General features: G+C 45.8%; 3 protein-coding genes and 1 non-coding gene across 6 annotated transcripts; 2 read left to right on the top strand and 2 right to left on the bottom strand.

Moving 5' to 3' along the window:
• Positions 1 to 1,272: 1,272 nt before the first annotated feature.
• xkr5a (XK related 5a) lies at positions 1,273 to 6,756 on the bottom strand. 3 transcript variants are annotated; one of them, XM_061270015.1, is made up of 7 exons: positions 6,584 to 6,756; positions 4,110 to 4,293; positions 3,709 to 3,893; positions 3,430 to 3,642; positions 3,161 to 3,330; positions 2,983 to 3,094; positions 1,273 to 2,901 (listed from the first exon to the last, which is right to left on the bottom strand). In XM_061270015.1, the coding sequence occupies exons 1-7, from the start codon at positions 6,594 to 6,596 to the stop codon at positions 1,961 to 1,963; spliced, it is 1,818 nt and encodes a 605-aa protein (XP_061125999.1). In that variant the 5' UTR covers positions 6,597 to 6,756; the 3' UTR covers positions 1,273 to 1,960. The 3 variants fall into 3 exon arrangements, with proteins under 3 accessions (XP_061125999.1, XP_061125998.1, XP_061126000.1); XM_061270014.1 differs by lacking the exon at positions 6,584 to 6,756 and adding an exon at positions 4,960 to 5,281; XM_061270016.1 differs by lacking the exon at positions 6,584 to 6,756 and having other exon boundaries at positions 3,709 to 4,029; positions 4,110 to 4,947.
• On the top strand, positions 5,468 to 5,541 carry trnai-aau (transfer RNA isoleucine (anticodon AAU)). Its single transcript has one exon. It is a non-coding gene; the product is annotated as a tRNA-Ile (tRNA).
• tram2 (translocation associated membrane protein 2) lies at positions 5,878 to 9,324 on the top strand. Its single transcript, XM_061270020.1, has 11 exons — positions 5,878 to 6,095; positions 7,029 to 7,092; positions 7,214 to 7,323; positions 7,394 to 7,510; positions 7,589 to 7,647; positions 7,711 to 7,795; positions 7,873 to 7,943; positions 8,014 to 8,118; positions 8,183 to 8,326; positions 8,385 to 8,542; positions 8,611 to 9,324. Exons 1-11 carry the CDS (start codon positions 5,976 to 5,978, stop codon positions 8,685 to 8,687), a joined length of 1,110 nt encoding a protein of 369 aa, XP_061126004.1. The 5' UTR covers positions 5,878 to 5,975; the 3' UTR covers positions 8,688 to 9,324.
• On the bottom strand, positions 9,086 to 12,989 carry efhc1 (EF-hand domain (C-terminal) containing 1). Its single transcript, XM_061270018.1, has 8 exons — positions 12,150 to 12,989; positions 11,175 to 11,810; positions 10,962 to 11,111; positions 10,697 to 10,889; positions 10,407 to 10,633; positions 9,956 to 10,331; positions 9,732 to 9,878; positions 9,086 to 9,660 (listed from the first exon to the last, which is right to left on the bottom strand). The coding sequence occupies exons 1-8, from the start codon at positions 12,213 to 12,215 to the stop codon at positions 9,647 to 9,649; spliced, it is 1,809 nt and encodes a 602-aa protein (XP_061126002.1). The 5' UTR covers positions 12,216 to 12,989; the 3' UTR covers positions 9,086 to 9,646.
• Between the last annotated feature and the right edge of the window lie 79 nt (positions 12,990 to 13,068).

Below are 13,068 nucleotides of genomic sequence, written 5' to 3'. Positions count from 1 at the left end.
GGATGCTTCATGCGCCTAGGTGACTGATTCACAATTTGGTTTTGTCTGATATCAGAGATTAAATAAAGAAAACCAACTGGCTGATTGATTTGTTTTAATTGAGAGGGAAAAAAAACAGCAAAAGCATTTCACTAGCTGACCAGGAGATGGCGACAGCGTGGCATCTGAAGACCATGGATTGTTTGTTCTGCTATAGCCTAGGTGACTGATTCACAATTTGGTTTTGTCTGATATCAGATATTAAATATAGAAAACCAACTGGCTGATTGATTTGTTTTAATTGAGAGGGAAAAAACAGCAAAAGCATTTCACTAACTGACCAGGAGATGGCGACAGCGTGGCATCTGAAGACCATGGATTGTTTGTTCTGCTATAGCCTAGGTGACTGATTCACAATTTGGTTTTGTCTGATAATAGATATTAAATAAAGAAAACCAACTGGCTAATTGATTTGTTTTAATTGAGAGAAAAAAAAAACATCAGCAAAAGCATTTCACTAACTGACCAGGAGATGGCGACAGCGCGGCATCTGAAGACCATGGATCGTTCTGCTATGCCGGTTTAAAAAAAAAAAAAAAAAAGAACGTAATTAGCTAGGGGTCAAAGGTCAAAGTTTACGGTTCAAAGTTCACCCAGGGGTCAAAGGTCGGTTCAAAGTTCACCCAGGGGTCAAAGGTCGGTTCAAAGTTCACGGGGTCATGTGCACATTTTCGATTTTTAACTAGAGTTGAAAGTTCAGGGTTCAAAGGTCACCCAGGGGTCACCACGGGGTCACCACGGGGTCACCACGGGGTCACCGCGGGGCCACGGGGTCACCACCGGGTCACCGCGGGGTCACCGCGGGTTCAAAGTTCAGGGTTCACTTTTTTTTTTTTTTTTTTTTTTTTTTTTTTTAGGTTAACCTTTATTTAACCCAGTGCTTCTCAATTATTTTCTGTTACGCCCCCCCCTAGCAAGAAGAAAACTATTCGCGCCCCCCCTCCCCACCGTGACTATCCTAACTTGTCTTGTAAGTCGTAAAATGTTGCACTGTCGCAAACGTGACAGAAGTAACAATGAGAGCGCCACTGCCCCCTGCTGTAGTAAACGCGCAATTACACTTTATTCTAGTACTGCCAAAAAAAAAGCCTGTTCCCCAGGGTCACACGCGCCCCCCCAGGAATACACTCGCGTACCACGTGACAGGCCACCGCATTAGGGAAAATCATATTTGTTTACTTCCGAATTAATACCGCCCAGTTATCCCGATTCATGTCACGCATGAGGAGAATGTCACAGTTTAAAATAACTTTATTTCAATATGTCTGCATTTTATTGCTTATTTAAAGCCACTGGTGGCTTTGAAATTCACAGTTCAGATTTTATCAATCAACACATCAATCCATTCAGCTCAAAGCACAGCAAATTGATATGTTTGCAGTAAATGCCCAAAATACATACAGTAAGTATATTGAGGCAGATTTTTTTTTAACAAATACGCTGCAGGTTGCCAACCGATGAAGTTTGTCTGGTATTTACGTATATCATGGGTGTAGCCTATATTCATAAATTCTACAATGTACTCATATGATTTATCACTCAGGTTACAAACTTTGACTTTGTAATGTAAAGGCTACACGTGTTAATTGCTATACAATCTAATACAGTGATGCACCCGGGGATTAATTGGTGCGTGGCGTCAAACAAATTTGAGGGAATATGGTTGTTGATGAATGATTACAGCTTAGAGGTTTGTTGAATGTGCGCCAATTAGCTTATTATTACTAATAGCATTAAAAGACCATCAAATGGCTCCGAGTGTAAATTTAGCACTTGTGCAATATATTGCTACGTCTTTGACGGTAATAGCTTTTTATACACTGTATGCTCGCCTCACATTGCTCAATTTGAGGTATGTCCTGTCACCTTATAACAGAGAAGCTAAAAATGTAGTCATGGATTCACCCGATCCCTGAATCAGTCAGAAATGTTCATTGTTGTCCCTTCGGGACATTATGAGCTGCCTTCTGGGCCCGGTGAGGTGAGGGACACCTGAGGGAGAGTCCAGCACTCCCGAGTCCAGTTTTGGGGTGGATGTGTAGCGTGGCCCAACACGGCCGATCAGCCCTCGGATGTCCCTATGAAGAGCCGGATCGCTTGGACCGGAATTGAGACGCGCCCCCTGTTCCAAAGCCCCAGCATCCCGGTCCAAATGAGGGTTACTGGCGCTGCTGGGCGATTGGGGATCCGCACTGAAGTACAAGGTGGAACTGGACTCCGTGGGGCAGAAATATGGCTCCGGACTGTCTCCAAATACAGACTTGCCCTCAGGCGAGCTGCGCTTGAAATCCGACGCGGGCGACTCCAGCGGACTCTCCATCTCCAGACTGTCATCCTCTGCTTGTTCAAAGGAGGTGGGTTCACTCACAGTCTGGAACTCGTCCTTGCAGTCCGACAGCGGCGCCAAGCCCGGCCCCTGAGACTCGGACGTCGAGACGCCCTCGCAGTTGCCCTCTGTCGAGCAGGGGATGCCTTCGCTACTCTTAAACTCCTGGTTGTACTCCTCCAAGTCCAAGATGGCTGCCGCTCCACCCGCCCCGTACGCCCGGTTGATCTTACCCAAGTCGCCCGTTTTGAGGGCCAGTCGGATGAGAAGCCAGTGATGGTGGTAACAGGGACAGGAGCTGTTGGGCCTGCCTCCGCATGTGCTCGGATGCTCCAGCAGTGAACCGGCCACACCGGAGAGAGAGAAGCTGCCGTGGTTTTGCTCGCCGCCAACCGGAAGACTTTTGTCCCCGAGAGAGAAGGACGACTCCCCTCGTTCGATGCACGTGCTACCCATGTGGTTGTGGTGGAGACCCTGGGCTATCTCTGTTGACTTGGGATGAAGGAACCGGTAGTAGACAACCAGGGAGGTAGCGCCTGGCGACGAGAAATATGTCCAAATTAGCATTTTGCTACTTAAGCCATTTTTCTCAGGTCAGCGAATGAATAATAACTCACCCAGGGTAAAGCTGCACAGGACAGTGATGGGGAGGGTCATGTTGTCCCACGATGCTTCGCTAAGTAAATCGGAGGCAGCCAGCAACAATGTGGTGTTCTCAATGAGCATGAACTGAAAGGGGAAGAAAAGAAAGAGGCAAGAACTTTGGTACTGAAACATAGCTCGACTGCTTCTTACTGTATAAAAGCTGGCCATGCGGAAGCGCGACGGTCCGTCTTTAACGTTGAGAAAGAGGAAGACGTGGACTAGCCCCAGGAGACTGTTGAAGGCACGCCAACACCAGGGCCCGGTGCAGATGTCTGGTTGCTGCGATACCAGCCAGAAGGAGGCAGTCAGCCAGTGAAAACCTGCAGACCAGCATCTTGTCAAGATGCGTAGCGTAAAAGCCCGCCAGCAACTCCCACACTTGTCCCAGTGAAGACGTCTGATTCTAATGTGCTCCTCACCTGCCACACCGCAGACCCACCAGTTGAACACCCTGGCGAAGAACATGAGGCAAGTCACCCTGGCGCCCAGCATGCCCGCCCTCCACACCAGCTGGCAGAGCAAGGCCGCTGGAGGCATGGCGAGATGGCCCGGCCGGATGAGACAGCAGGCGCGGCTGTACAACACCAGGGCCCAGGAAACGGACAGCACGCAAAGACCACAGCTGTAGGCCACTATAAGGACAACGGAAATGTTTGCCTGCCTTGAGCTGGTAAAAGATGGGGGCAATTTGGGCTTACCCGGGGACATGATGCCCACGTCGGTGGACACGACGATATACGCTTGCAGGAGGCTCTGGGGCAGGCTGAGCACCAGAGCCTCCAAGAGCCAAAGGGCAGCGACGTCCGCCTGCAGCATGACGACAGCGCCGAGCTCCGCCACCGAGCCGTACATGCGTGACACGTACCTCATGCAGTCCCACAGCCTACCAGCAGAGGGCGACATAAACACAGCTTTCCATAGGAGGACTCTGCATTCCAGTACAGTGGACAAAATTGATAGTAACTTCCCTTTCAAGGTTGGTCCTTTTGCAAAATAAATGATGTTGACGTCTCACGTGACTATTTCTCCCCAAATGATTTGTTGAGTTTTCACTGGATGACTCACAACACAGGTCACATTTTGTTTCAGGGGTTCTTACCGTTTGAAGATGCCCAAGTGAAGAATATGTATGGTGGAGAGGTACCACCTCCTATCGTCACCATCGTCATAGTACCATTTGACGCTCAGCAGCTGGACCGCGGTACCCGGAAGGAAGAGCCCGAGCGTGAAACCGGCCCAGCGTGTCTCATCATTCCAAAGGTAAAAGCCTATACAGTAGAGGACTGGAAAATACAAACAAAAGAATTATAATCATTATTATGAATGAATAAATCTGACCAGAGTTGTTGTGTTGTGACCAGAGTGGACCAGTGTCGGTGCCATTGACTGAAGTCCCATTTCACATTCACGCTCCACTTCATGTTCTGTCCTTGGACCATCGATTTGCTTCGTCAGCAAGTCATCCATCAGATCCGTCCTCGGTGTAGAATGATTGTTTCCGTCAGTGTAGCGCTCGTGTAATTCCAGCATCAACACAACATGCTTATTTTTGGAACCCGCACAAAGTGCAGTGAGAACATGCAAATGTCTCAGATTCAAACCTCACGACTGTCAGCGAGACAACCATCTATGTTTTTATTGGAATGTCTTTTTGTTGAGCTGTAAATTGGTTTTAATTTTATACTCCAATAAAACCAGGCTCTTTATTGATACCAAGGTATTGTTTGTTTGACATTCTAACTGGGAGGTGAGTACCCCTAAAGGTCAGCCCCGACAGACCTAGAATCGAAACCTGCATGGCGTTAGCATGCTAGCCGAATCAGTACCGCCCTCGCAGCACCGTGCCTTCATTCATTGCAGATAAAACACGTCATTAAAATCGATTCTCCATCTCAGTTCAGCTCCCTGCAAGCTCGAGCGCGTATTGACACGGACGCCTCTCCACTTACGAGCGCTCCTCTCGGCCGCGATGACCAGCGCCGTCACGCCGAGTAGCGCCGCTTGACACCAGGCGATCCAGCGCTCGCTCCGCCGGGCCGCCGACGGCCTCCTGCGGCCCACGGCCTCGGACGTGCTAATCATGGTGCTGGGCGGCCGAGGAGGAGACTCCGAAGCGGCGACATTATCGTACGGATCCTTCGCCCCCCGTGCGTCCGCTTCTTTCTTCGCCCGCTGCGTGCCAGCGCTCTCAAAATAGATGACGTCACTGCGCACTTTTAAAGGGCCACGCTCAGCTTATCCCCTGCTGTTGTCCCTTGGCATCTTCTCCTCCTTCTTTGCTAAATAAAGTGTAGCGAACGATTCGGTGAACGATTCCTTTGAACAAATCTTTTGAGTGAACCGATTCTAAAGATTCAGTTCACTTAAAAGAACTGGAATGCACATCACTATTGCAAATTTGAACTGGAGAGCTCTTATTCTACGTTGTTAAAACATGATACATACCACAGACGTCGTGGCCGGTTAGCTCAGTTGGTTAGAGCGTGGTGCTAATAACGCCAAGGTCGCGGGTTCGATCCCCGTACGGGCCAAATTATTTTCGTTTATTTTAGGCCTACTAATAAATGGGAGAAAGGTTTATGGGGCGTCAAATAAAATGCTAAAAAAGGTTGAGTAATAGTGTACTGAGGATTTGTTTTTACTACATGTGAAATTTGATAAAGTAAAAGTCAACAAATGAGCTACGAGCTTTACATAGATAACAATACTAACTTCACAATATCAGTTATGTGGTTGCTGACACTTTTGGTGGTATGAAATTAAATGTAATTGATCAAACTAGATGCAATGCCTAACCTGATTTCACCTGACGTAATGGCCTCAAATGGAGGTACGTATTTCAGTCACTCGCCCTTTATGAAGACGCGCATGCGCACTCTAGTGGGAAAGTTTCGCTGAACTTTGCAGTCAGGAGGAGAAGGAGAAAAGATTTTCGAGAATTATAGAATAGTTGTAGGGAACTGCCATGGCGTTTCGCCGAAGAAACAAAAGTTATCCTTTCTTCAGCCAGGAGTTTCTCATCCAGAACCACGCCGACATTGTCTTCAGTTTGGTGATCTTTATTTTGATTGGATTGATGTTTGAGGTGAGATGGGCAAAGTTTCTTTTCCTCTCGTTACACAACTGCTTTCGTTTCTGATGGCTAAACTCAATGTTGAGATGTATTTGCCTTTAAGGGAAAAACATTTTATATAACCGCTGCAGGGCTTTATGCAAATTTGGCGACTAAAGTTTTTGTGAACTTAAGTTATTTGCTGTCGACAAAACAATCGCAACTAAAACGCGAAAAAACTGCTATTTAGCAGCGATCATCGACTATTTTGACACGTTAATGCAGCAAGTTTATCCGCCTAAATACAACTTGCAGTCAAAGTTTCTGGGTGTCTGCAACATTTTTGATAACAGTATTCACGTCACTTTAGAAAAAAAGGAAGCCGGACTAAGACGGAAACAACGCTACAGTCGCCTTCAAACTAAAAGCGCAACGTTCGTTTTTGGCTTTGAACTGTGCACACGTCGCGATGTCTCTCTTTTATTTGTGAAAGACATTGCGGAAAAGAGGAAGAGTCTTACCTTCCTTGACCATATTTGTTACTGCCACGTCTCAATCCCTCCGAGGTCCGACCATGAGCAAGTGCTTCCTTTTTAAACCAATTATTCGTCGCAGTTTTTCCAGACACGCATACTTAGCTCTCAATTTACTTTAGAAACAACACATACACAAATACTCAGGTGTTTCGTTCAAAAATGCCTGATGGGGATTTCCCCCCCCCCCCCTCGTTTCCTCGTTATAGAAGTTGACGTGTCACCTGAAAACCCATTGGGTCACCTATTTTATAGGTGTCTTAATTACTGCCCGCAAAGTGGCCCATTCAGATTTATTGAATTTTAGATTCATTTGATTTATTAGGATTAAATCTGATGGCTGTGTTCTTAATAAACCTTTTTTGTGCCAACTTTACTCATTTGTGATGTTGTGGGGTCTCCATTCATTAATAAATTTGAATTTCACTTTCAGGCAACAGCCAAGACAGCCATATTATTTATCCAGCCCCAGTACAATGTCACCACATTGACACCAGGTATCCTTGTATACAGTGCATAACGGAATTGTGAAATATGATTTGATTGGCTCAATAAAAATGTTCCTTGAGAACTTGTTAAATCCACCTGATATGTTGTGTGCACCTCTGTGTCCTTTAGATGGAGAAGTGACATTGTATCATTATGGATGGAAGGACTGCGCCACCATCCTCTTCTACTTTTTTATAACCATCATCCTTCATGCAGTGGTGCAGGAGTATCTTCTAGATGTGAGTAGCGCAGGAACTTCAGTGGTCAGATTGTTGTCAATGCACTTGAACCAGTTTTGCTTGCTCCCAGAAAATCAACAGGCGTCTCCATCTTTCCAAGAGTAAGAACACCAAGTTTAATGAGTCAGGTCAACTGTGCGTGTTTCATTTGGTGTCCAGTGTGTGGAGCTTCTACGTCCTCATTACTGTGAGTGTCACACTCGTCACGTGTAGACTTCTCCTTTTCCTGTGGAAGTAATAAAAAGGTTTTTCTTTGATATCACAGGAAGGATATCTTTTGCATCCGAGCAGACTTTGGGAAAACTATCCCCACGCACATCTCAGGTATGATGGACACGTGTCTACATAGTTTAGATTCAATATCTGACTTATCTGTATGCGATTCAGGTTCCAGGTAAAGTTTTTCTACCTCACTCAGCTGGCTTACTGGCTCCATGCGTTACCGGAACTTTACTTCCAAAAAGTGCGGAAGGTTAGTAACGGGAGAAAATGGGTTCGGTCCCACGCTATGACCAGATTTGAAAATGTAATGTGTTGGTCGGTCACCAGGAGGAGATCTCTCGTCAGCTGCAGTACATCGGCTTGTATCTGGTGCACATCTCGGCGGCGTATCTGCTCAAGTAAGCAGCCTGTTGACCTGCAGATTAAAAAGCAGTTCATTAACCACTTGATTTTTGTGGACCTGTTAAGTTTGAACCGCGTGGGTCTGGTGCTGCTCTTCCTCCAGTATGTCTCCGAGCTGGGCTTCCACATCGCCAGGCTCTTCTACTTCACAGACGAGAACCACCAGAAAATGCAAGTTGACCCGATTTGAATGACTTTGAGGAATTACCTGAAAATGTTTCATCCTCTCCTTTAGGTTTGACATCTGGGCGGCCGGCTTTGTGATTACTCGCATGGCGACGCTGACTCTCATGTTTCTCGCCATCGGGTTCGGTTTGGCCCGCTGCGAGAACCAGGTGCTGGACTTGGAGACCGGCAACTTCAACACTGTTCTCATACGGTGAGGGATTTTTACAATTTTTGATTACAAGAGTTCTAATCTTTGTTTTTTCCCCCAGGATGACTGTTCTTCTGCTAGTCTGCCTGACCCAATCTTGGCTCCTCTGGAAGTTTATCCGTTTCCAGCTGAGGCGCTGGAGGGAATTCCGACATGAGCAAGCCGTCCGCAAGAAGGCCGCCACCAAGCAAGCCCTTCGGCCAATGAAACGAGACTCTCGTGAGTACACACGAGAGAACGACGTGTTTGGAAGCTCCTTCTCATTGCCGTGTTTCTTCTCCATGTAGTTGGGCATTATGAAAACGGAGTGGTCAAAGCCGAGAACGGAACCTCTCCTCGGCTCAAAAAACTCAAATCTCCCTAAGGAAAACATTCCGACTGAGCTGAGAAGCCGAGATGCGAGCTGGCGAGATCCATCCCGACACGCTCCGGGGACTGTGACTACGAATTAGGCTTGAACGCTGGAAAATGAAATCCAAGGAAATTGCTCGAGCCCAAGAGACATTTACTCTCCTCAGCAAATCTATTTTTTTTTTTTATACATCCACATGACCTGCTTTTCCATATTAAGGAGTGCAAAATGCCACAAGTGTACAAACACAGTATGTAGCACATGTTACTGTGTCGCAACTTTTGAATGTGTTCATGTAATCGTCGTTACCAAGTACTGTATTTGCTCGTCTGATTGCCATTGAGCCAGCTTTGCTTCTTTTCCAGTCTGGTGGTCCATTGAGAGTAGCGAAGAAACAAAAAAACAAAATGTTACAGATGATAACATAATGATAAAAGTTTACTGTAATACAGCCTTGATGTTAAATTATATCAGTAGGATAAGGGGAAGGGAGGGACTTTGGCCAACCAGTACAAAAGTCTTCCCAATGAAATCATGTCTTTGTCACTTCCTTTACGCACATTATAATGTACTTTACTGCATGCCATTCCATGAAATGTGTTCAATGATGAATAATGACATTATCTGATAAACATTTTTGTCTATGTAATATTTGACTTGAAATTTTTATACCTAGCAATCACCGCAGACCACAAAGCCATTCTTGATAGACTTTGTTACATGGCAAAAAATAGTTATGATCTCTATACACATGCAAGACTTGCAACATTTTAAATCTGTCAACTTATTTTGGTTCGTTAAAACCTGACCATAGTTTTAGTGAGCCCCTATATGAAAAGAAAAAAAAAAAGCATTAAAACTTAGGCTCTAAGCAAACATAACATAAAATACTTATCTACAAATCAACGTGTTTTGTTCGGAAGCACTTCCATTTCTTCAGTTCTGGTCCTAAGCACAAAGTTGCTGTGACATCACGAGGGCGGCTCTGGAAAAACGTACAAGGAGTTCAACTCGTATTTTCAAGGGATTTGAATTTCTTTTATCACTAAAAATGACCTTTTTGTTCTGCCGTCTGATTGGTTTCGGCTTGCAGCTTCTGGCGGATGGTTTCAAGTGTCTCCGAGGGAATCTGGCTGGGATTGGTCTCCAGGTAGTTTAGGACGTAACGGTCAGCGTCTGTCAGGATGAACTGGTGCCCAAAAACTACAAGAGGACCACAAAATAAACAGAGATGAGCATTTCATTGGCATTTTTTTCTCAACCGGAACCAAAACACTCACCATCCAGAACCGATCCAATTGAGAAATCCGCCGGCGAGTAATAATCGGGATTGTCCACAGAACTGTCGGGCTTGGGAACTCGTGTCCTTCTCAGGAACGATCCGCCCTTGAAACCTGAATTGTGTTTGGGATTCTCGAAAATACTGACGGTGTCGTCCGACAGGTAATAGGACAAAATAAAAAGTCGTTCGGCGTCTCTGCGCTTCTGCGACTCTGACGCGGTCTTAGGTGGCACCAATCGGGTGCTGTAGCGTAACACTTTGTGATCGTTCTCCAACATTTTTACAATGTTCTTTCTGGGGGGTAGAGGGATCAGAGATAAACAACTCTGGAGAGAATCTTCCAATGACCCAAAACCATTGTAGGGAGGAATCTCCTGGGAAAAAAAAAAATATGGATCAGGAGAAGTGCTGACATATGCAAGACTTTGCCAATACTTGATGAATCTCACCCTCTTCATGCCCTCAAACTTGCCCAACTTTCTGGGTACTTCGATGCTTTTGATGTCCATCTCAGGGTGGTTGTCATGGTAATAGTCTTTGGTGAACCCATCGCAGTTGTACAGTAGGAAACGGCGTCCAAGGATCGTCACCGATTTGCCAACCTGGAAGTCTTTGGGGGAGAAGTACTCTTCTACTTCCTCCACCGAATCTTCCATAACGCAGCTCGGGAATTGATCTGGAAAGAGTTTTGGAATGAAGCTGAATTGAACTGAACCGCTTGATCAATTTGGCAACTTACCGTGACCCTCTTTCATTTTCTTGGGTATCCTCAGCCGCTGCATCAGCACGGGGAAAAGAAAACGGCCGCTGTTGGGTTTATGGTCCTCCTTGATCTCCACCGTGTCATCCACCAGAAAATAGTGGATGGTAACGGGCAAGACTTCGCCCAGCTCGGATTCCGAGTCATCCCACAAGGCAAAGAAACGCAAAACCTGAGTGGGGGGTGGGGTGGACAGTTACGGTGAATCTCTCATAGGTATCCAAGTTTGATTTTTAGACTTTACCTTGCGATCCATGTGGAGAAACTGGTACCTGCTGTCAAACTCTGAGGGCGTCGTGAAGGTTGGCGGAGGTTTAATTCTGCCCTGGAGGTAAGTATCCAATGGCATTTCCACAGGCGGGTTGAGAATAATACCCTGACGTTGCAAAAAGTCCTGCAAAAGGCACAGACGTTTGCATATCCGCACAGGTCACATGTCCGTCCAAGCACGTCATACCTTGGTGAACGGGTCGCACTGCGAGATCCGATACTTCACACCGTACACTTCCAGGTCCACGCCCAGGTTGAGGTCCTTCCAGGTGTAATGCTTCCCGGGTTCCCTCTTGGGCAGACGGTGGCGTTTGATTCGCTCTCCCTGCAGTATCCCGGAATTGGGCACCCAAGGCTCGGAGATGCTAATGGTGTCGTCCTCGAGGTAGTAATACAAAACCACATGACGGACGCATTTCTTCTCTTCGCGACTGTTTTTGATTTCCTCCTCAAAGTACGCTTTGAAGCAAAGCACCTGCAAATAAAAACCACCCCAAAAAATGATACGCTTCATCTTGCTACACGCAAATTCCATCCACCGTACCTTCTTGTCAAGAGTAACAAAAGCTGGGATGAAAGGCCGAGTTTCCGGGTGGGTGGGCGAGGGAGCCGAGTGGTAGGACAAATTGACCAAGTCTTTTACATACTTGGTGTCAAAGGAGCCGTAAGTGAAGTCGGGCATGTCACCGGACATGCCGCTGAGCTCCTCTTGCATCATCTGCTCTGTTAAAAGAGGCTCCAGTCCGATGCCCAGCCTGGGCGGACGGACCAATGCCAGGCCTCTGAAATAGGACAAAGTCTGAGGGCGATGGAAGGCTGATTTCTGGGGAGGGAAAAACAAACATCAATTAAGTCCATGACACACTTTGCATTTTTTTTTTAGCTACTGCTAGAATTGCTAGATTCTCCACCAGCAATGTGGCAGGACATCAGACATTTAACTTGCATGTTAAAATGTGCATTTGGAATGCAAAACCGCCAGGCAACTTTAGTCTAGCTGGGTAATTAGAAAACCACAGACTATGTCATCAAATCATGTTCAATTTGACAATTGTGGAAATGAATGGCATGCTGTTAGACTGGAGCAGTGGTGAATGGGTTTTTAAAACTGGTCACACTGGTTTAAAATGTTACAAAATGAGAGGGTGGAAGTTCTGCTTACCGTTACATCCTGGAAAGAGAAGCCCGGCAAGAACGGCAAGCCGTTGTTGTCCATTTTGCGTGACATTGTTGCTTCGAGAGGCGGGTTTACATTTAATAACACGATTTTGTGCAGATAATCGCGACGACATAAAACGACGTGACGCAGCTTTTATTTTGTCCGTTTCCGGGATGTCACTTATGTGAATCTATAGAAGCTTTATAATTTTTATTTTATTTTAAATGGGCTCAAATTCTCGGCGGCTAAAACATTTCAATCTATCCTAGCAGTGTGTCCAAAACACAGATGATGTCATTGCAGACCGGGGAGAGAAACTGAGCTTCGGGCCAACGCTTCATGCGTTTTAAGACGTTTATTTCAAACATGCTAATCCTCCTACTTAAAGTTGACGTGAGGCAAGCTCGCCGTCACCGTTTGCGTGACGTCACGAAACGACGCGTTCGCTGCAAATGAATACGAATAAAAACAACATTTATTACACAATGTATATGTGCTAATGTTTTGAAGAGACTGTATTGCTTTGCCTTCAAAAGTTATGTTCGGGGCTGCAGCAGTTTTCATAGAAACGGCAACACAAAAGTAAATTAAAATGGAAAAAAGAGAGAAAAGTATAAATACATGCACGAATAAAATATTAAAATCACTTTGACAGTTGAAATGAAGTGCTTTTATTCGAGGAAGTTTGTGTCTTTTTTTGGGGGAATGTGGTGCCCAGCGTTGGCCACCAGGGGGCGAGCAAGACTAAAGTGAGCTAGCTGGGCGTCGTTTTTTTTTTTTTAAAGACCACCAGAAACGCCCACAAGCAAGTTCAAAATTAGGTGTACAATTTTAAAAAACTATTTTATTTACCCATGCCATCTTTTATTTTCTGACCCTCCTTCCTCCTATATTATTGCATCCTTCTAACATAGTTTTCCTT

Source organism: Syngnathus typhle, linkage group LG22 (assembly GCF_033458585.1).
Source record: "Syngnathus typhle isolate RoL2023-S1 ecotype Sweden linkage group LG22, RoL_Styp_1.0, whole genome shotgun sequence".
NCBI lineage: Eukaryota > Metazoa > Chordata > Actinopteri > Syngnathiformes > Syngnathidae > Syngnathus > Syngnathus typhle.
The sequence above is the reverse complement of the archived record's forward strand: the minus strand, read 5'-3'. Positions and strand labels throughout refer to the sequence as shown.